The sequence below is a fragment of the Sarcophilus harrisii genome, chromosome 3 (genome assembly GCF_902635505.1).
Source record: "Sarcophilus harrisii chromosome 3, mSarHar1.11, whole genome shotgun sequence".
NCBI classification, from domain to species: domain Eukaryota; kingdom Metazoa; phylum Chordata; class Mammalia; order Dasyuromorphia; family Dasyuridae; genus Sarcophilus; species Sarcophilus harrisii.
The window spans coordinates 611,144,906-611,167,539 of NC_045428.1; the positions used below are offsets into that span (position 1 = coordinate 611,144,906).

General features: G+C 50.9%; 1 protein-coding gene across 2 annotated transcripts; it reads left to right on the top strand.

Annotated features, from left to right (window-relative positions):
• The first annotated feature begins 17,237 nt into the window (after positions 1–17,237).
• ZBTB45 (zinc finger and BTB domain containing 45) lies at positions 17,238–22,634 on the top strand. Of its 2 annotated transcripts, XM_031963561.1 has the most exons (4): positions 17,238–17,651; positions 18,031–18,162; positions 18,990–20,530; positions 21,298–22,634. In XM_031963561.1, the coding sequence occupies exons 3-4, from the start codon at positions 19,000–19,002 to the stop codon at positions 21,552–21,554; spliced, it is 1,788 nt and encodes a 595-aa protein (XP_031819421.1). In that variant the 5' UTR covers positions 17,238–17,651; positions 18,031–18,162; positions 18,990–18,999; the 3' UTR covers positions 21,555–22,634. The 2 variants fall into 2 exon arrangements, with proteins under 2 accessions (XP_031819421.1, XP_023357046.2); XM_023501278.2 differs by lacking the exon at positions 17,238–17,651 and having other exon boundaries at positions 17,993–18,162.

Here is a 22,634-nt window from a genome sequence, read left to right on the forward strand (position 1 = left end):
CCCGGGGGCGTGGCTAAGGGGGCGGCCCCCCAGCCGGGAGGAGGAGGCTGGTTCTGTGGAGTAGTTAGTTGATGCCGATGCGGGTGCTGGTAGCAGCTCTTCTACTTCTGCGTCTTACAGTTTACTAAGCATCGCCTTCCTAAATGTTACCCCGCAACTGCCCTGCGCATCTGGGGCAGACTTGGAGTCACCCAACTCCTACGGGGGCAAGGCTGGGTTGGAACCCCGGGCTTCTGGACTCCAGATCCGGTGTCCCGAGTCACCTGCTTTCGGCTCCTTGGGCCCATTGCTCAGAGAGGAAAACAACAGCAGAGCAGCTTGCCTTCCGCCCTCCCCACCCCCAAAAGCAGTCTCCTCCCCTTCTTTCCCCCGCTCCCCACCCCACTGCAGCAGGCTTCTTCCCTCCTACATCTGCCTCCCTCTCTCCGCCTTCCCCTCCTGTTCCCCTTTGCCCCCCCCCCCCCCCCCCCCCCCCCGCTCTCTTCCTCTTCTTTCCTCCCTTTCCTTCTCTCTCCCCCACTGTGACCATCTTCTCCTCTTTCCTCCTTCCTCTCTTCCTCATCCCTCTTATTCTTCCTCTGTTTCCCTCTCCTTCCCCCACCCCCCGCTGTATCTTTCTCTCCTTCTTCCTTCCTCTCTGTCAATCTGGGTCTCCATTCATGGTCACTCAAAACTTCTCTCCCACATCACCAGCTGATTGTTGACCATTAAGATACACACCCCTGAAACCCGCTTGCGATTTTTCCCTTTAATCCACGCCCCCCCTTTCCAAACTTCTCTCATTGTCCGATGTTGGAATCTTTACAAAGTGTTAAGACGTTGGAGTTGATAGAGACAATAGTTATCTGGTTTGGCCTGGTTCAGTGTGATTGATTTGATCTTAGAAAGAGATATTTTGGGCCAGAACTTGAAACAAGGTACTAAGTGGAGCTGATAGAAACGGTGCTTGTGTTCACACCTTTAGAGAGCTCCTAAGTATCTAAGTACTCAATGGAGTTCACACGTTTGGGAGGATGCAGGGCTTAGTAGGGTTTAGTCCGAATTCACACCAACCTTAGGGCTCTGGGAGATAACCCAGAGAATTTTTCATATACATGAATCAACATACAGAATTATGTTGTAAAGATTCCAACAGTCCACTAACACCTCTCCACCCATAAAAGAAGAGAGTTGAGTCTTTTGCTTTTCCTCATTCCCTCCATCTAGTCCTTTTGGAAATCTGGCCAGTTCTTCCACCGGGTCCCCATGCTCTCTCCGTTCTCCCCCCTCCCTTCCTTGGGAGAAACCATCTGATCACAAAGGCTAGCATGTCCCACATCCTAGCAGGGAGATCCTGGGGCTGGACCTTTGAGCATCGAATGCTTTCTAAGTTCTGGAGAAGAGAGAAGGGCAACAATTTCTAGGACAGACATGCGGAGCCCAACTACTGAGGCCCTGTGGCTGTGCTCCTCTCAGCCGGAGTATCCTGAGCCCCAGGCCATTGCTGGGAGATGGAGCCCATCCTTGGGGTGGCAAGGCCTCCTCACCCCCAGATGCTGGGGGCCACACTTGGACTTAGGAATCCTGGGGCAGTGAAGAGCAAAAGGGACCAACCCCGAGACATCTAGGCCTGGTCCTCCAGCTCCAGTCGGGCTTGGGGCAAAATGCCGCACCTTAAACTGCAGACAGAGACAGCAAAACTGAGGAAGAGGGATGGAAGTAATGGGGTGGGGGAGGGAAAGGGAAGAGAAAAAGTCAGAATGACAGAGAGGAGAGAGACAGAAACTGAGAAAGGCAGAGAAATGGGGGAGAGAGGCAGAGACAGAAATGGGGGAAAGAAATGGGAGAGAGGGGCAGAGAAATGGAGAGAGGCAGACAGAGAAATGGGAGAGAGAGGTAGACAAATGGAGAGAGGCAGAGACAAAAGGGGGAAAGAAATGGGAGAGCGGGTCAGAGAAGTGGGGGTAGGCCAGAGAAGGAGGAAGTTGACATGCATATTTTAGGAGGCTCGAGCAGACTCCCATTCATGGCAATGGGCACCCCATGCTCAGGCACTCTCTTCTGCCTCCTGTCCACTTGAGGCTCAAGCCACAGCTGTAATTTTGGAGCTGGCCTTTTGTCCTGGTCCAGGATTGAGGTGGGAAGGCTGAGCTGGCCAGGCAGGGCGTCCTCTGGTTCCAAGGGAACCACAAGGGCCACTTCCACAAGCCTAGACCCTGAAGGACCCATGTACCCTTCCAGCCTTGTGCTCCTTGGGAAAGTGTCTTTGAGGGGGCACCCCCTTCTTTTTAGATGTGTGGATTGGGCCCAGGGCTTTCTATTTCATCCACTGGAACAGTCCAAGGTGACTTCTGGCCAAGACAGCCCCTTTTAAGGGACCCCTGGCATACAGGGCCCCTGCAGGGAGTGCTGACCCTGGAGGAAAGTCAAGAGAGTACTGAAAAAATGCAAAGGGACTTGGGAGAATGAAGTGGGCCTGATCTGGGCCAGCCCTTGGGCAGGGAGAGGCTACATATTCCTTTGGAAACCTGGAGTCCCTACCCCCGTAGGGGGAACAGACCACCAGGCTCAATAATACCCATCCTCTGGTAGGGGCACTGCCAGTCTGGATGCTTGCAGAGAAGTTTTGCCCTTTATTGTCAAGATGTGAAGCACATGTTTGTTTCCAGGAGACGGACAAGACCCCAGAGAAGATTGGGGAGGGAGCCAAGAGAGAATCTGATTTTAGAGCCAACCCCTCAGGACTGAGCTCATTGTGTGGGCATGGGGGCCAGAATCTTTGGATAGGAGAGGAAACTCTGACAAAAATCTTCCCTGAGAGAGCCTGAGGCACAAGTATTAGCAGAACAAGCCATGGCCAATCAAGGAGCCATGAACCAGGCAATCAGAGCAGCTGTGGGTCTAGGGAAAGGGCCGGCAATCTGGAAAGGGGTTTTCCAGGACCTGGTACAACAAGGAGAGACTCAGATTCCTCATTGGAGTCTTTGGCTCAGACCCTGCTCCCACCAGAGTGGTCTCCCTGTTGCCCTCAGATTTCCACAGATTGAGTGTAGGTTGCAGCCCAGAGAAAGGGGGTTAAACCCCTAAGTGTGTATTCCTGCAATCAGATGGGATTCTCAGTAAGACACAACAAAGTGGAATATCCATTCTCAGTTTCTCAAAACTAAGACCCGCAGTTAGTGGCCTGGCCCACCAGCCAGCTAGGTTGGAACCTCCCTGCCTTTCAAAGGTCCTAGTGCCTGTTTCTGATGGGAAGGGTCTTAACACACCCCCTTCTTCTCTCTTTTCATCTGTCTCTCCTTGGGGCAGCCTGGAAAAGGTCCCTGCTCCCTGTCTGGCCCCTGCTTCCCACCGGGCTTTGTGCAGAGATTCCAAGATCTTCTTGGAGTCCCTAGCTCAGACAGCTGCAGCAACCAACCAAGAAGCATCCATGAAGGCTCGACTGAGGGCCAGCCCCTTCACTCACCCCCAAACACCCAGGCACTGCTTAGGGGGAACCTGGCTATCCCCATGCCAGAATATCTCACATCCAGCCCTCCCAAATGTCCAAGCCCTGGGACCTTCCGGAGCCTCTTCCTCCTCTTTTTCTGAAGGAGTTGAGGGTAAAATGACTTGTCCAGGATCACACAGCTCCTGCGTGTCCGAGACTGCCCTGGACACAGAGTAGGGAGAGGGGGAGGAGTCTGCCTAAACGTCTTTTCTTTGCATTGCTTAGTGCCAAGTGCAGTTTCTGAGCAAAATGGATAGGAGAGTGTGCCTGCCAGATGGATCTCCCCGTCCAGGATTCTTCTCCCCCTGGGTCAGAGGGACCCAGGGTCTAACTTCTGCCTGGACAACACTGCAAGAGCTGGTGTGAGGACTTCCTCTAAGCTTTCCCCTTTTCCCTTCAGCCAAATAGATTTTCCCTGAAGTCACTTAGGACTTTTTCATTGAGTTCCATTCTTGTACCTTGCCTGTCTGCTCCATTGATAGCCCTCTAATCTTTAGTTAAGACCAGGTGGCTTTGAGATCACTTCCTTATATGTCCACCCCTTCATCCTTTTTGCCATCACTTTCCTTGATGTTCTGTATCTTTTGTTTTTCATTTAAAATTTGCTGAGCAAATTTATAAAGCATCCCTTTGCTACTTTGGTTAGTATTGCATTAAAAGTGTAAATTAATTTAAGTGGTATTATTGTTTTCATTATGTTGACATGACCTAGCCTGAGCACAGAATTTTCTCCAGTTCTCAGGTGATTTCTTGTTTCTTTACCTTAGACAGTATATTGTAACTGAATCTAGACAAGTTTTTGGTGCACTTTAGGAGGCTGATCGCTATATATTTCATGTATTTTGTCACTTATTTGGAGTAGGATTCCTTCCATTATTGTTCCTTGTGTTGGGTTATTTTCTAGAAATGCTATTTATTGATTTTGAGGGGTATTTTTGGTAGCTTCTAATTTTAGGAAAGCTTTTAAATTTTTTTAATTGTTGCCTTTGCTGATTCCTTAGGGTTTTCAAAGTAAACCATCCCATGATCAACATGTAGGAATAGGCTTATTTATTCCAGTCGTTCTTTATTATTGTTGTGTTATTGGTGCTGCTAGCATTTCCAAAATCTTATCAAATGATAATGGGGAGACTGGGATCCTTGCTTCATTCCTGCATTTATTTGAAAAGGTTCCCAAGTATCTTCATTGTATATGAGACTTGCTTTTGGTTTTAGATAGATGCTTTTTATGATATAATAGAAGGTCCTTTTGTATCCATACATTAGAGGATTTTTGTTGTTGTCAACAAGACTGTTGAACAACATCAAAGGTTTTTTTTTTTACTTCTATTGAGGCATTCATGTGGTTTGGAATATTGATTGTTATTAACATGAAAATAATGTTGATTGTTTTTCAAATTTTGAACCATTCCTGTATCCTTGGTATAAAACCTCTTTGTTCAGAGTGAATAATTTCTTTTGTAAATTGTTGTAGTGTGTTAGAATTTTGTTTAGAACTTTTTAGCCAGTATTCATGAATGATTCCGGCCTATAGTTTTCCTTCTATGTTTTATCCTTCCCCAGTTTAAGCATGAAGACTATATTTGTCACATAAAGGATTCTAGTAGGGTGCTTTCTTTTTCAATGTTTGAGAATTTGCTTAAGTAAATGTTTGATAAAATCTTCTCTGCTCATCAGGATGAGGAGCCCCTCCCCCCTCCCACTTTGATATTTCTTTTATACCCAGATCTATTTATTTTTTTCTGAAACTGAGTTATTTAGGATTTTTTTTTTTTTTTGACAGTTTGGGCATTTTATATTTTTGAAGTTATTTCCCTATTTCTTTTGTATTCTTAGTTTGGTTAACATAGAACTATGAATAATGTTCAGATTATTCTTTTTTGTTCCTCCAATTTTGCTGTGATTTTACCTTGGTTATTTGCTATTCTATTAATTTGATTTTGTTTTCTTTTTAATAAGATGAGTTAAGGATTTTTCAATTTTATGAGGTTCCCCTTCCCAGACACAGCTTTTAGTTTTATTGATCATTTCTGTTTTTTGTTTCCACTTTTATTTCCCCTCTAATTTTTAATATCTTCTCCTTGATTATTTTACACTAGATTATTTCTTGGTATTTTGATTTTAAAATAATACACATTCAGTTCATTTATCTTTTTTTTTTCTTATCTGGCAGTATATGTTTGAAAGATTATGATTTTTCCTGTAAAGACTACTTTAACAGCATTCTAGAAATTTTGGCATGCTGTTTCATGATTATAATTTTTTTTAACATGCTTATCATTTCTATGCTTTGTTTATCGACCCCCTAATTATTTAACATTCCCTTGTTAAGTCTCCATTTGGTTGTCTATCTTGTTTGTAGTCCTTGAACCAATTACTATTTTTATTGCCTTGTAGTCATTTCTGCTGTGTCTCTGTTGCTGTTACTGTCCTTGGCTACTGCGTTTCTGTTTATCTGGGGTATTGGAGAAGCAGTCAATTTCTTCAGGGATGTTTTTCTTTCCAAAAATGTTTCAAACTCTTCTTTCTAATTGAACATTCATCTTTTTTTTCATTTGTGGTTATGTTCAGATTTGCAGGGCAGGTTATCTTGGGGGCATCCTGAATGCCATTGCTCTTCAGAACACTTTGTTCCATTCCCTTCTATGTATTTTGGTAGACACAGAAAGTGTTGTTATTCAAATCTCTTTTTCTATGCATTTAAAAGTCTTTTCTCCTAATGCTTTGTTTCTGAGCTGAATAGCTAAAATGTATGCCCTGACTTGGTTTGGGTTTTTAGATTTGTTTGTTTGTTTGTTTTCCCTAGAGACAATCTGTTTATTCATTCAATTAATATTTTATTTTTTGTGTTCAGAAGTTTTGGGTAGTTCTCTTGTGTTTTTGGATGCCTTTGATCCTTAAATTGTCTGTATTGTAATCAATAATTTTTGCTTGCATAGTGAGCATATTTTCAATGCTTTTCTTTTTCTAATCCATTCTTGACTTTTGTGTATTTGCATTCCCAATCTATTTTATTCTCTTACTTTTTTGGTGAGATTTGCCCTCATAGATTCAAGATTTTCTATTCTGTACATTATTTTTGATGTGCAGGTCATAATTTCTGCTCTCATAATTCTCATTTCTCTTTTAAACCACTTAGGAACAAGTGTTGTGGCTCCATTTTCTGCTTATATTCACAAAGCCCTCTGTGTCTTTGTGTGTTGGATCATTTTCTTTCATTTTGCAGCATTTATTCATAGATGACTGAACTTGTTTGCTAAATCTAGAAACCATATTTCCTTCTGCTGATAATTTCCCTTCTGATTCATCTTGTTATGTTCAAGGATTTTGAATTTTCTTCTTCCTGAAATCTTTGGTAATTTCAGTATTCTGTTCCTCTTTACTTTCCCCTATTGCTCACTTTCTGACTTCTTCCTCTCTTGTAATGGTTTCCTTTGGGGTTGGATGTGCACCCACACTGGGCAATTAATGGCTCACCAGTCTAAGTCTCTGACCCAAGTGACTTTTGGGTGGTCACAACTGGCCCTAGCCAATTCTTAGACTTCGTGGAATACTAACACAGCACCCCCTCCCACCGTCCCCACCAGAGCCCTGGCAGGATCTTAAAGGGCTGCAGTTGAACTGGCTATGTATTATAGTCCCAGCATGCGTCCCTATGGCATTTCCACAGCTCTGGGAAGAGGGAAGGGGATAGGAGTTGGGTTTTGTTGCAAGCCCATATTGGATCCTTGATCTTGTTGCTAGTGACATGGGAGGTGGGGGAGGAGTGTTGAGTGAGCATCAGTTCAAAAGGTTTTTAATTTTTAACTTTCTTTTGGACTCAGAGCATCCTAAACTATGGAGACAGCTGGTAATATAACATTTATTTTAGAGCAATTTTAATGATTGTGGGAATCGTGCTGCTCACATGATTGTGATGATTCTTTCATTATCTCTTTTCAATTTGTTTTCAGGGTCTGTTTTATTTTAATAAGATACTTTCTATTCTGTTTTTTTCAAATTTTAAATTTCTTTCCCCTTATATTTTTTGTGGAACTAATTAAATTCTGTGTGTTTACATCTACTTTGGGGGAACCCACTATTTGAACTAGGGTTCCCATCTCTTTTATTTTACTGGTTCTGCTTCCACAGCCCAGTCTTGAGATTTACCAACCTACTCTGCCATCTTCCCAGAATCTGACCCTGGCCCAGTCTTCAAGTCATCATTTGGGGGGAGGGAGGGGAGACTACATCTGTGGTTGTACCACCCTTGCCTTACTACCCATGCATGCATCAGTGTGCACCTTCCAGCCCATCCAGGGAAGCGTGCTCAAGGGATGCATCTTGTGGAGATGCTAGCTGGTCGCTAACCCTAAATGTTGAGCCCTGGCATCTTGAGGACTTGAGTGCAAATCCAATCTCACAATGACCTTGGCAAGTCACTTAATTCCAACTGCTTCCAGAGAAAGAAATGTCAAAACCGTCTTCACTGGATGGCCAGCATGAGGCCCCTGCCTCACCTCTCCGCCTGCTGAGGGTCCCCTCTCTGTCCCAGTGAGAGTGAGAGAAGGGCCTTGGCAACTCAGTGGGCCCCAGAGAAGGGCAAAGGGCATTCTGAGGTGATGTCATTGACAGGATTATCTGGTCCTTAAGTGGGCCTTAGTCATCCAAGGGAGCTCTTGTGTTTGTTCCCTCCTTGATTGCCTGTACACAGTTAGGAGGCCAAGTTACAGATACCGACCCTCGAGGGTCTTAGACCTTCCCCTGCGCTCATGAGGAACTTGCCCACCCTTAAGGACTCATAAGAAAGCTGTTCCCCTTGAATGGAAGACTTCTGTGTCCAGAAAGTCATTACACAAGGCTCCATGCATGAAGCCCCTCAGGGTCCAGCCTTCTGAACCAGGGCTCCATGCATGAAGCCCCTCAGGGTCCATGCAGTCCCTTAGGGTCTGGCTCTCTGAGCTGGGGCCCAGTGGCCTCCTGTGCTTCTTCAGGTGATGCCCAGTTGGTCCCTGTCTTCTGGATCACCAGGGGCGAATATTCACTCCTTGGAGTAGGCAGCAGCTTCTGGGAATCCACCTCAGGGTTCTGGACTGCCTGCTGGGAGGGGACTTCTGGCTCCCCTCAACATGGCCACAGTCAAGTTTATAAAAGGGATCAGAGAGCTCTTCCTGAAGAGGTTCTCTAGGTACAAAATAGAGCAACTATTTTTTCCCACAAAAGAAATACTTCAAGTTAATAAGCATATTAAGTATGGGACTAAGAAAGGGAAAAGCCTCCCTGCCCTCTGAGCTTGCCATTTAGTCAAAAACTCATGGAAGGGCCCAATTGTGAAAAGGAGCCAAGCCTCCTAATTAAATTTTCACAAGCTATTTTAAAAAGATGAGGGCCTACTCTGCTCAGTCCTTTGTGCGAATTTGTGAGAGCTAAACAGACAGGGAGGACTTTTCCTCCCTTGCCTCAGGCAAGTGAACTAAGACCTAGGGAAGGATATCCTTAATTTAGGGCAAGTTTTTGACATTTCCCTGTGGCCAGTGGAATTTCTGAAGGGGGATTTTGTCATTCTGGGACCACTTTTGTTTTAATTAAAAAAAAAAAATCTTCATAGAAAGTGGAATTTATTTTTCAGTCACAATTTTGTTTATTCCTGGTTATATGTTGAAATTTAAATTTAGTTTAAATTTTGTTTTAATGGGTTTGGGGTTTTTTATTTTGGAGATGTAACAACCCTTTCTGGCTTGGCTACATCCTGCTATAGTTCAATTGCTGCATTTATTGGTAGGGTGAATTTCTTCAAAGTCTGAATGCTACTGAATGGGTAATTACTTGCCAAATGATGATACATGAAAAGCACATTGATACTGTTTTCATGACTTTGTGATGACTTTTTCCTTTTCCTTTTACTTAATTTTTAATTTCATTCTCATTATGCTCTTTCTCCTGAATATCTGGCTGGCTCCTGAAACCTGTTTCCTGTTAATATTAACCTCTCCTGCCCCCCAAACCAAAACAAAGCTAACTTATGGCATGTTGGTACTAAGGGAAGTTGACATTTTTTGAGATAAGCAATCCAATCAGCTAGAGGAGGGGCCACAGCTTCTTTATAACCTTCCCAAAAGGTTTTATTTGTGGACAGATTTCCTTGCTTAAAGCTCTTCCTCTCAATTAGCCCAGTGTGACTTTTAAAATGTAGCCTTGTGGATTTGTAAGTGTAGCATTTTGCAAACTAGTTAATCTGTAACTTGACTCTGTTTACCCATAAAGTCTGGTTTGGTTTCCTTGGAGAATGTATGAGATTATTCTAATTTAGTTTGTCCAACTTTAATTAAAGGACCTTTATGGATATTGTGATATCTTTAAAAAATAAAACCCAAAACTATTTATTTGTCCACAGATATGATTTTCTTGATAAAGTTTTCCTAGAAACTCTCATTCTTGGTTCAGAATTTTTTCCTAAGAAAATCTGGGGTTTTACCTCCACAATTTCTGCATTGTAGCAACTGTTTCAGAAGCAATAATTTACCACACAAACCAAAGGGGAGCTTTCCCCACCATAACAATTTCCCATTCATGTACTACTATATTGCTTAGTATAATATATATATATAAGTGTGTGTGTGTGTGTATGTGTATAGTATATATAACCCTAACGCTGACCCTCCCGACTCCGGACTCTAACCCTAACCCTAAATTCGCCTCCCGACATATACATAGTATATTAGGCATTATTGCTGCAATACTCTTCATTAATTGCATTGATATTTGTGTGCTCAGGTGGGCACATATGTAGCAATCTGGAAAAAGTGAGCACAGAAACTTTTGCACTTGATAAGGATAGAGGTCTCCTAACAGGAGTAGACCCAGACTGTTATGGGCCAGAACTCTGAACTGGAAACAAAGGATTCTCACAAGGTACTAAGTCAGTGGAATTGATAGAGACAACAATTATCTAATTTAGCCTGGTTCAGTATGATTGATCTGATCCTACAAGATGTTAAGGGCCAGAACTTGAAACAAGGCACTAAGTGGAATTGAGGAGACAATGGTTAAATCTAGTTTAGCACTGATTTAATTCTACAACAAATAATGGTTTCCTAGTGATATAATGATTGGTGTATACTCAGTGTGGGGCATATAAACTAGAAGCCTCAGCCAGGATTAATTCAGAGAGAAGGCAAAGGACTGGCCCCAGGAGCTTAAGCTCTCAGAACCAAGGGGAGAAATTCAATTCGATCTTCCATCTTCCTGGTGGCTGGCCTGGCCTCCTGCACTTCCCCCACAAGACCAAGGCCAGACTGAAAGACTTTCCAGAAAGCTGCCCAGCCCCAGGAAGGAAATAATAAAGGATCTGGACTCTAAGAAAGCTAAGGAGGCCCCAGGAAAGGAGACAAGACTTTGAAAGAGACAATAAAGAATTTGGACTTTAACAGGTGGCTGCATTTGAGGTGATTACTGAACTGAAACGAAGGCTGCTCCCAGAGACCCCAAGAAAACCCCAACAGCGAACATTACACCAGACCTTGTGAGATCTTGAGAATGCTGGGCAGAATAGTCAGAAGGGTCTACAATTGGAGTCAATGATTCTGTGAGGCAGTTCAGGAAGTTTTGATCCTGCCAGAGAATTTTGGCCATGGAGGTACACCTGGGCAGGAAGTATGCAGACTTGTCTGTCTGAGGATGAGCAACTGCTTTAAGCACTGGAGCCTCCACGCCCGAGTCCATCCTGCAGAGACACAGACAGATTCTGCCCAAGCATCCAGCTACCTAGGAGAAAGTGGGGCCTTCCTCACTGGGCTATGTGCCCCCAAATGGCATTTTCCCTGAATATGAGCCCTGGCCTCCCAGCGGAACAATCCCTGGAGGTTGGCTCCCATAGGGGAGCCAGCCTTAGAGGGACAAATGAGCAGTGTCACATAACCCCAGGGAGCCAGTGAAAGCCCTCAGGGGCCAGGAGAGCTGATGCCTGGGGAGTGGGGGGAGAGCTTCTCTATAGCCTTTATCTCAGTTTTCTTTTTTGGGGGGGTAATGGTGGATCAGGGGACTATGCAGCAAGGAAAGAAGGGAAAGAGGCCTCCTGAGTTCCTCAGGGTGGAGCAAGGTGTGCAGACACTGATGCAGAGGGGGTTGGGGCCCCAGAGGATGTGGGCAGCCCTCCACTGCAGTGGTCCCGGGCTTGGGACTTGCCCCATGCGCACCTGATGGCATCCGAGTGATACAGACACAGGAACCACTGCCTGGCTGCCAAGCTAAGAGCCTCACTACCAGAGCCAAGGGGGTGATGGTACCTGATCCCCCAAGTGACAGGGAGGACCATTCTGCACAACCCCATGTTCTTGGGGAGGCTAAAGGGCCAAGTGGGTGATGGTACCTGATCCCCCAAGTGACGGGGAGGACCATTCTGCGCAACCCCATGTTCTTGGGGGGGCCCAAGGTATGGAGACCACCAAAGCTGACACAAGGTCTCTTCCATAAGACTAACACCTACGCTTCTGTGATAGTTGTGGATTAGGTGGACATATTGAAGTGGAAGATGCCCCAACAATATTAGGGTCCCCAGGTCAGTGTTGCCAATATGGAGAAAGAATTGGCAAACTCCATTTGTTTCCAGGTTAAGGGGCAAAGATTTATTATGCTGTCAGCTGACTAAATGCCTAGGGAATGAGTCTTAAGCATTTTAGTTGTATCTCTCAGCCATAAAATTAGCATATAAAAAAGAGAAAGAGATCAAGTTCAAGGCACTGATATGCTAATTTTATGGCTGAGAGGTATTACTGAGGAGTGGTAGGGATGGGGTGGCAGCCATAACTGGAATTTGAAGGCTTCTTGAATAAGGTGGAGCAGTTTTCCAGGCCTGAGAACTCCCAGCCCTGAATTCTGGGGCCTACAGACCCAGAACTCGTTCTCTGACTGCCAGCATCCTTTGTGGCCCCCCTGGGTTGGGGCCCTCAGACATTGCTGCCCTCTCCCTAGGAGTTAGCCCTACCTACCCTAGGAGGTGGACTTATGTTGGGTGGACTGTCAAAGAGGATGCAGCCTTGGTCAGGAAGAAGGGAAATCTTCTGATCCAGCTTCAGGAAAGGAGCAGGGCCAGAAAGGAGACCACTTGGGACCCCAAGGACAGTCACACCGACCCCCATCTCATTTCCCTGTAGGTGTGTTCCATAGAAGCTCCTGCAGAGGACATAGTAAAAACTGAGACCCCGTGTCCTGGACAGTGATTCCTCTTGGTGGCACTTCCCAGCCTTTTTTTTTTTTTTTTTTTTTTACACCAGGTAACACCTTTAAAACCACTGGCTTAGACTTGTCTGAGGTATACCAGGTGACCTTTCAGTTGTCCACGTCAACAGAAAAAAGGACGCCGTGGCTCTACTCTGTCCAGGCCTCCAGCCCTTGCTGGAGAGGCAGCACTGACTGGAAGGAGCATTTTAGCGCTCTAGCAGACACAAGTTGGGACCCTCCATACAGACTGTGCAGAGCTCAAAGGAAGGGACTCCAGTGAGCTCAGCTCCGGGCTGCGGGACAGTGGGAGGAGAAGCTGGAACTCAGCAAAAGGACTGTTGTGTATGGATCAGTGGCAGTCCCCTGATTCCTGACCCTTTTGAGACAGAGCTGGGAGGCCTCTTCCATGTTAATTTATTCAGTGCCATACCAAATTGCCAAAAAATTATTTTATAGACTTATGAAAAATAAGTCACAGAAGTCATCTGGAAGAACAAAAGAAAAAGGATATCAAGGGAGTCTACGGACCCTAAGGGTCTTGGGAACCCCTTGCTGGCTGATGCTGCATCTCAAAGCCAGTAGCCCCCATGTGCTGTCCTCAGGCAGAGGGCCAGATGCCCAGGCTTCTCGGGCAGCCCCTGGTTTTCAGTCCTGGATTGGCAGAGTGGATACTACCAGGGTTCTAGGTTTGAGGAAGACCAAGATACTTTTCTCATTCAAGTGACTAACAAGGGAAATGATCAATAGACAGCTAACTTGTATGAGGGCTGCTCTGGGCACAGGGCTCCAGGTCCCCAGAGTTCAAATGTGACCTTGTGGTTTCCTTTTTTCTCATTTACCAAAATGGGGGGTAACAATAGCTCTTTCCTGCCAGGACTGTTGTGAGGCTCAGATGAGCCGGTGATTGCTGAATGGTTAGCCCGGGTTTGGCACATATTATATAAATGTCAGTGCTTCCTGCGCTTGCTGCAGATACCCTCTGCATTTGTTTCATTGTGTTTCAGCTGAAGGTTGGGAACCTGGGATGATCCTTGTTCCCTGCTGATCTGTGCAAGGGACTGCAAGGACTTCTAGCCCAGGGGAGGAATGTCCCTGGCACCCAAAGCTTGGGACTCTCTCCTGCAGAGCCGAGGACTGGGCTCAGTGGGCAAACTCCGAGCCTTAATCTGGCATCCAGCTTCCAGAAGGACGTCTGGAAAGAAGTCTCCATCCCAGGCGTGTCCCTGTTGGCTGTTCTAGAGCCTTAGGGAGCCTCCTTTGGGCCAGGCCCAGGCCCCTCTGTGTTTTCTGCTACACATTCTGTGGGGGACCTCCTCCCACCCCAATCTGTTCAGTTAGATTTGGATCAATGGGCTCCTTCACCATTCTCTATCTGTGGTCTCTGTGAAACTGTTTTTTTTTTTTTTTGGGGGGGGGGGGGGTGAGGGGTCAAGCCTTGGACAGAAAGCTTGGGGTATCCCTTTCTCCACCTCAGAAATGACATAGTGAGCATTAGTCAGATGCAGCCTGATCATATCCCATGGCTAAGGGATTAGCCTACGGACCTTTCACGAGAAACTTGGGGTTATGTACAAGGCATCCTGGGCAGCCAGGGGGTGCCGTAGTGCAGAGTGCAAGGAGCCGAGGAGGAACCGGCCAACCAGCCTCATGTCTTTGCTAAGAAAGGCCCAAATGGGGTCACAACATCAGGGACTGAAAAGGAATCCCGCCCTCGCTACCGATGTTCATGCCAGCCCAAATCATGCCTCCAGAGGCAGCGAAGGGGCACCAAGAAGCGCCGAGCCTGGAGTCAGCCTCAGACTCGCAGAACCTGCCGGCCTCAGTTTCCCCATCTGTATAAATCATGGCACCCATATCTGTCCTTGGACACAGAGCTTCTCAACCTATGTATGTGAACAGAGAATGCAGACTCATTGCAGGGCAACTGGTTTCTTTTGTCATCTCTGACCATATTTAGTACATTAAAACCCCGTAATGCTGAGGTCTCCTGCTAGAGTGGAGAGGGGTGTTCAAGTGGGTCCCCTGGGCTCTTGGGGGCACTCCTCTAAATGCCCATGGGAATCTTGGCTTGGGGTGTTCTCCTGGAGCTTTGCTCTGAGAGATGATGGCCAGTCTTCCTGGAGGCCCTTGGGTGACTAGAGGCTTAGGGAAAGGGAACAGTGGCCTCTCTCATCAAATGGGAGTCTTTACCATGATCCCATCCCCGAGAGTATGCGGGCAGCAGTGGGAGAGGCAAGAAGAAAGGTGAGGGTTATGATGATCCTAGTTTTTACAGATGGGGAAACTGAGACGGAGCCCAAATAGTCCAGGATCATAGTTCATAATTGTTTTAGGCTGGATTGCATTCGGGTCCTCCTGACTCCAGACCCAATGTGCTCTACCCACTATGCCACTCAGCTGCCTTTGAGGCAGGTTGGAGGAGACACCATGGAGTACAATGATTGCTTTGGGGGAAGAAATGGAGGACTGGAGTCTGCACAGAACAACTCTGTCTCTCCAAAAGGAGAACTTCATTCTGTCCATCTTGACGCTGCGCCAATAAGCCAGTCGGCTTGGGACAGGGTAGTATGCTTTGGGTCTCTGCCGCGAAGGCTCCAAGAGGGCAGCTAGTGGGAGGCTGTGGAGAGAACACCCACCTGCCTTCCTGAGCTAGAATCTTCAAGGCTACTTCACCCTGTGTGCCTCAGTTTCCTTCTATAGAAAATGCACTGACCACTTCAGTGTCTTTGCCAAGAAAACCCTAAATGGAGGGTCAGATAAGACTCCACTACAACCAGAAGAGGATTGTTCCGGCTTTGAAGCTTTCAGGCAACAGCTCCTGAACTGTAATGATGGACAGACTGTAGTGTCTGCCCCTGGGAACTGAGGACAAACATGATCATGGCCTGCTGCCTTCCCCAGGACCATTCCGGAGCGGAGGCTGGTGTGTGTGTGTGTGTGTGTGAGAAGTAGCTGGCTGCCTCCTGGAGTCAGGGCAGAGGGGAAGGCCTGCTTCCCAGCTTGTCCTGCACCCCTCCTTGCCTATTTGGGATGCTGATCACAGGATACCCTCTAGCTCCTTTTCCCAGTGTGCCAAGGAGAGAATCACAGAGGAAACCGCAGGGGAGGACCCTGTAGTTCATTCTTTGCCTCCCTCCCCCATTCCCTTATCTTTCTTTTCTCTTTGCCCTTTCCCATTTATCTTTTGTTTCCTCCCTCCCCTGGCCAAGATCCAGAGAAGTTTAAGAGACAAGTCTTATAAGACGACATTTGGAAGCTGATTATGGAAAGGTTATTTGGTGGACAGCTACCAAGCCAGGGAAACAATATCTCTCTGGGTTGGTTCAGGAGGTGCAAAGGAGCAGAAGGCTCAGCCTGGTGCCATCTTGGACTGTCCAAGGCCTTTGGGGGGCTGTGGAGAGGCCAGGAGAGTGTCAGAAAACTGCCTATGTAATGCCAGAGAAACTGAGCAAGATAGAGATTAGAGAGTATTTAATAATTCATTTTAAAAAATTTTACTTATTTATTTTTTACTAATTTATTAAATGGAGAGATATACTGGGATCAAATTGGATGCATGGTTTGGTCCCAGGGCTGAATGAGACTATGGTCTCCAAGAATGCAGCAAACAATGGGTTCTCAATGACATATACAGGTGGCTCAGAGCAGAAGGGTAGACTGAGGCAGGGGTGGAGTCAGGGTGCTGAGAGCAGGAAAGGGATTGACAGGGTGGGGTGAGCCCCTGGAGATGGGAATGACTTAATCAGGGGGAGGCGCTCCGGACATGGGGAGAGGCATCTTGATAAGACACTATCTGACATTCCCAATTGTTTGGGATGGGGAGAAGCATTCTGATGTACTATCAAGTACTCTGATAAAGAGGGTGAGGAGGTGAAGAACTGAAAAGCAGGGAAACCAAGGCAGGACAATTAGGGAAGCCGAGTTAGGACAATAAAGGAGAACTGTGGCATAACACCTAAAGTCCTGTGTAAGCAATTAGAAATGGGCCCGTTAGTACATCGCCATGCAGGTGTGTGTGTGTTGGGCTCTGGTGCCTCGGGCCAAACTTTCTGCCTCAAATTCTGACTTCCAATTCTCGTCTCCATTGGCCTTTCCAACTGGATGTGCAGTTGACACCTTAAACTCGGCGCATGCAACACCGAGCTCACGATGTTTGCCCGTAGACCTCCCCCCCCCCCCCCCCCCCGCCTCCGTTTCCCTGTCACTGTTGAGGGTACCCCCCCCCCCCAACAATTAGCACGTTGCTTAGCATCTCTCCCAAGTGCGTCCCTTCTCTGCTCCGATGGGGCGCTCCTCCAGGGCAGAACGACCTCGCCTCCTGCGGGACTAGGCCGGAGCTGGAGGCGGGGAGGGGCTGCGCTCTCCGCCGCGGTCCATCTTCCATTCATCCACCAGCTGGCTTTAGGACCCATCAGGTTCTGCCCCTCTTGCCCCCTCCCCTCGCTCCAGGAGTTGTCGCCTCCCGGGTCCTTCCTAACGCCCCTTTCCGGATCCTCCCAGTGTCCTTACCGCCGCCGCGCCCCCTGCGGCGCTTCTGCGCCCCTCACAGACCTCCCAGTCCCAACGAAAACCTCACCCCCGCAACCTCAGCGCCACTGAGCTCCGGGCTCCCCCTTATGTGTATCCCGAGTGGGGGCGCAGTCAGCTGCTCGAGGGCGGGGCCTGCGCTCGGGAGGTGCTTAAACCAACGCATAGAGTAGGGGGCGCTTCGTCCAGTCAGGCTGAGCGCCCAGAAGGAAGCCCGTGACCGGCCAGGCGCGCGGCTCTGTCCCCCGGAGCCGGCCTGCGCGAGAAGCCTCAGACTCCGTGGGCCGGCCCGGCCCGGGCTCGTTCGGTCGGACACAAAGGAGGCCGCGGCGGGAGGAGGGAATCGGCCTACCCCACGTGACCGCTTCCGCCCACTCCAGTCGTCCCCTCGGCCATTGTCCCTGGCCGGGGCGTGTTCGCCCCGCCCCCTCGGGCTTCCCGCCTTGGCTCTAGCGAGGTTTTGCATTCCCCGGTTCGGGGCCTCTTCCCTTCCCTTCCCTTCCCCCTTCCCACATGCCCATTCACCCGCTGGCCCCCAGGCCCAGGGAAGGCTGGCCGCCCCGCCTTCTTCGGTCCTCCAGGGAAGAGAGAAAGACCTTTCTCTATTATGCTTTCCGCTCCAGAGCCCTCCTAGCCCCAGAGACCGCCCTCATCTCTATAGTCAGGGCGGGACTCCCTGAGGGAGTTCCGAGTCCTCCGTGCTTCCGGTCATCCAAGCAGGAGGGAAAGTCCTCCTCTCTCTGATCTTATCTCCATGGCGGTAGTGTGTATGGCAGGGGTTGGGGGGGTGGGGTTTGCGTGTCCTTGACGTCATTTCCCGCTGGTTGCCTCCTCAGACCCACCTCTCAAAATTGAGGCCGGAAGTGGGTGCCGGATACGAAGAGAGCAAAGCTGCAGAGGAGGTAGCAGGATCAGGGCGGCGGCTGCCCGACCAGAGGGGGCGCTGTGGGGCCAGGGGAACCTAAAGGGTGAGACACAGTGGTAACTTTGAGGAGGGCGGGACTAGAGGGTTCGCTGTGGGGGCGGGGGAACCTAAAGGATGGGACACAAGGGCAGCTCTGTGAAGGGGCAGGACCAGAGGGGGCGCTATGGGGCCCGGGGAACCTAAAGAGTGGGACACAAGGGTGGCTCTGAGGAGGGGCCGGACCAGAGGGGGCGCTGTGGGCTCGGGGGAATCTAGAGGTGGGACACGAGCAGTTCTGAAGAGGGGCTAGACCCCAGGGGGTGGTGATTTGACCAGGAAAGAGACATAGAGGGCACTGACCAAGGGGAGACCGTGCGTCCGACACAGGGTTCCCTCTAGGGGCAGGTGGGGGTGTAAGGGTGAAGAGAGAAACCCTGGGGCAGGTGGGAAGGCATGGGAGTGGTTCAGGGGCAGGGGGGCGACACCCGGGACACTACGGGGACACTACGGGGTGACAGGTGGGAAGGGCTGGAAAGGGTTCCGAGGCATTATGAGGTGTGGGGATGGCATGAAGGCCACCACAGACAAATGGGAGCGTGGGGGGGACAGAAGACACCTGGGACAATCAGGGGTCATCATGGGGCCGGTGGGGTGCAGGGGGGGCTTTGCAGGACCCGAGAGCATGCGTGTGTGGGGTGGCTGGGTGCGCGATCCAGCAGCAGTTTCCTAAGCATTTGGTACGGGGGGGCCCGGTCTGTGCCCTTTGGAGAAGGAGCCGGGTGACCAGGCTGGGGAAGGGAAGTTCTGGCCTCTAGGGGCATGTCCTGGGAACAGGTCCGTTGGGAGGAGAGGCGGCGGGCTGCCCCCTCACCCTGTCCTTCCGTGGCACAGGCGGAGGGCCATGGCGACCTCGGCGGCGGCCACGGCCTCGGCCTCGGCCTCGGCGGCGGCCGCAGAGGCGGTGCACTACATCCACCTGCAGAACTTCTCGCGCTCCCTGTTGGAGACCCTGAACGGGCAGCGGCTCGGCGGGCACTTCTGCGACGTGACCGTGCGCATCCGGGAGGCCTCGCTGCGGGCGCACCGCTGCGTGCTGGCGGCCGGCTCGCCCTTCTTCCAGGACAAGCTGCTGCTGGGCCACTCGGAGATCCTGGTGCCGCCCGTGGTGCCGGCGCAGACCGTGCGCCAGCTGGTCGAGTTCCTGTACAGCGGCTCCCTGGTGGTGGCGCAGAGCGAGGCGCTGCAGGTGCTCACGGCGGCCTCCATCCTGCAGATCAAGACCGTCATCGACGAGTGCACCCAGATCATTTCGCAGGCGCGCGGAGCCGGCTCGCGGGGGCCGGAGGATGGGGCCGCGGGGCCCGCTGCCGCCGCCTCGGCCGAGCTCTGCACGCCGGGGCCCGGGCCGGGGGGGCCGGGACCGGGACCCGGGGGGGCTGAGGTCCGCTACAAGCTCCGAGACCTGCTCTCCGCGCAGCAGCAGCGGGCGGCGGCGGCCACGGCCACGGACGCCGGGCCCCACGGCTGTCACAGCCGCAAGCAGAGACAGCCCGTCCGCCTGCAGCTGCTAGAGCCTCTGGCCGTGGTGATCAAGGATGAAGAGGGAGAAACCTCGCCCACGCGCGCGGCCACCGCGGGGTTGGGGGGTCCGGAAGGGATCCGAGAAGGCTCGGGCCCGGGAGATGGGGCGGAGGAGGAAGAGGATGACGACGAGGACGACGACGAGGATGGGGCTGAGGAAGAAGAGGCTGGCGGGGGTGGCTGCTTTAGCCAGTGTGGGGGAGGCTTCTTCAGCGAGGGCCTCAAAGAGCCCCGGAAGGACCCCCCAGCCGCGGTGCCAGATTTGCCTCCCTCGGAAACCCCCGGGGGGAGAGACTATTTCGGCGCGGCCTCGGAAGAGGTGTTCCCCGAGAGCTTTATCCCCGTGTGGCCCAACGAGGAGGTGGCTGAGGGGGGACCCCGGGATGCGGCTCCTGCGGCTCTAGAGAGCCCGTCCCAGGCTCCTGCCCGGCCCGACTGCAGCATGGGGCCTCCTCCCAGTTCAGGCTTCGGACCTCGACCTCCTGAGCCCCGAACCCTGGGCTTTCCCGGTCCCACGTCTGCCGTGAAGGGCGCGGGGGCTCCTGGTCTCTTCCCCTTCCACCTGCCAGCTCCTCCCCCGGGACCCCCCCAGCCTCCGCCCTTCTTCAGCCCCCTCCAGGCAGAAGGCTCTGCAGGGGGAGGCGGGGGAGTCTCCGCCGCCTCCGCTTCGGCAGCTGCTGGACTGGGGGGATTGGGTCCCATTCAGATCCAGCATAATGAAGGTCCTGGTCCACCCGCGCCCCCAGTGCCGGGGCCCCGGCCCCCGGAGCTGCCTTCCTACGAGTGCAGTCACTGTCAGAAAACTTTCAGCTCACGCAAGAACTACACGAAGCATATGTTTATTCACTCAGGTAAGAAGAGACCACACAGCTGGAGCTGGGAGGGAGCCGGGGGCGGGGCTGCAAGGTGAGGCAGCTGGGGAGTTACCTGGACTGTGGCCGGGAGGGGGGAAAAGTAGGTAGCCTAAACCTGGAGTGGGAGGAGGGAAAAAAAACCCGGCGCCCGAGGAGAAAGTAGGGAGCCTAAACCTGGAGGGGGAGGAGGGAAAAATAGCTGGTGCCCGAGGACAAAGTAGGGAGCCTAAGCCTAGAGGGGGAGGAGGGGAAAATAGCTGGTGCCCGAGGAGAAAGTAGGGAGCCTAAGCCTGGAGGGGGAGGAGGGAAAAAGCCGGCGCCCGAGACTTCTGGTGGAGGAATGTCCCAGGGCCCCCGGCTTCCGTGGGCCGCTCTTCCATCTCCAGAGGGGATGGAGTCCCAGATGTGGAAGGGGCCCGGCCCCCCTCTCTTAAGCCGGGATATCCCTTACAGGCTAGATAGATTAGGTAGTGTTGAGGTGACATGCAGTCCTGAGTCTGGGAAGTGAGGATTTGGCTCCATCCCAGACTTGTAGCAGGGAGGGAGAGGACCGTAAAGGCGGATGGCCCGGGGTGGGGGGGAAGAGGAGGGAGCGCGAAGTTAGGCCTGGCAACGTTGCCTTGGAAGTAGCCGGCCAAGCGGTGATGGGGCCGATACGGCAAAGCAGACAGGAGGCCGGCCCTAACTTCTCTGAGAGCGATGGCGTGGGGAGAGTTTGGGGAGGGCCGGGAGCGCCTCTGACCCTGCGTCTCTCGTGTCCCCAGGGGAGAAGCCCCACCAGTGCTCGGTGTGCTGGCGCTCCTTCTCGCTCCGAGATTACCTCCTCAAGCACATGGTCACCCACACGGGGGTCCGGGCCTTCCAGTGTTCCGTCTGCTGCAAGCGCTTCACTCAGAAGAGTTCCCTCAACGTGCACATGCGCACTCACCGGCCCGAGCGCGTCCCCTGCCCGCTGTGTGCCAAGGTCTTCTCCCACCGTACGCTCCTGGAAAGGCACCTCAGTTCCCACCCTGCCCCCTGACCCCTGCCCAGCCCCCAGCTCTCCCCCAGCCACTCTGTTCCCAAGCTGGTTCCAAGGGACTCTTGTGCTCTCCCTTTCCCTCAAGCCCCAGAACCTTGGACTCTTCTAGTGGAAGGGGTGAGGTGGCCTCTGGCGATCTAAACCTTCGGGGAGGCTCTAGCCTGCCTTCACCCTCAGCTCCATCACTCTTCTTGCTGAGCCTTGGACTCGCTGCCAGGGGAAGTGTGGGGGTGGGGCGTCCTATTGGTTGGGAGGGGAGCCACCCAGACGGGCCTTGTCTGTGCCGCTGTACGTGGCCCGCTTTTTTTTTTTTTTTTCTTTTGGGCATTTAGAGTCTTCCCTGTGACTGCAGGTTTTTATTTTTATTTTTTTTTTTTTTGGTGAAAGAAAACAAAGTGGTGCATTCATAAAGTTATATTGAAAAGTCCCGGCTGGATAGCAATGCATCTCTAGCCCCTTCCTCACCTATGGACTCCAAAAGTCAAGGGACCCACGAAGGGTGGTGGCTACAGGGTGTTCCTGTCGGGGTAGGCAATGCTGCGCCCTCCCTCCCTCTCACCGTCCCCACCCCCCGCGGCAAGACCTTCGGGCCACAGGAGGACGGCGCTGGAGGTCGGGGTGATGGGACTGTAGGGAGACAAGGGTGGGTGATTGGGGCTTCCGTGGGCTTGGAACGCTGGGTCAAGGATTTGCATTTTTCTTGGTGAGTGATGGGCAGCCTTTCGATCTGGGGGTTTACCCTTGTCCAACTTGGGGGAAGGATCCGAAAGGATCTTCCCAGGTTGGGCTGAATGGAATAGGATGACGTTCTGGAGGGGTCAAGGGTTTGCAAGGAGGAAGAGCAGCATCGCTCCAACCCTAAGGAAGGGCCCCGCTGAAGCTCTGCTCTGGGCAGGGAGCCACGCAGCCATTGCCCTTTCTCCCATCAACCCCCCCTCCCATCCCTCCCTGCTTTTCGTTCTCCTTCTGCTAGAATGTGAGCTCGAGGGCAGACATTGTCTTTTTGCTTGTATCTGTAAACCCAGTGCGTAGTAGTGCCTGGAACGTAGGAGGCAATTTAATAAATGCTTGTTGACTGAC

Excerpts from the sequence above, each read along its gene's own strand:
- ZBTB45 (XM_031963561.1), top strand. The coding sequence starts at position 19,000 with ATGGCGACCTCGGCGGCGGCCACGGCCTCGGCCTCGGCCTCGGCGGCG. Across the intron at positions 20,531-21,297 it reads GCATATGTTTATTCACTCAG|GGGAGAAGCCCCACCAGTGC; the intron begins GTAAGAAGAGAC and ends TCGTGTCCCCAG.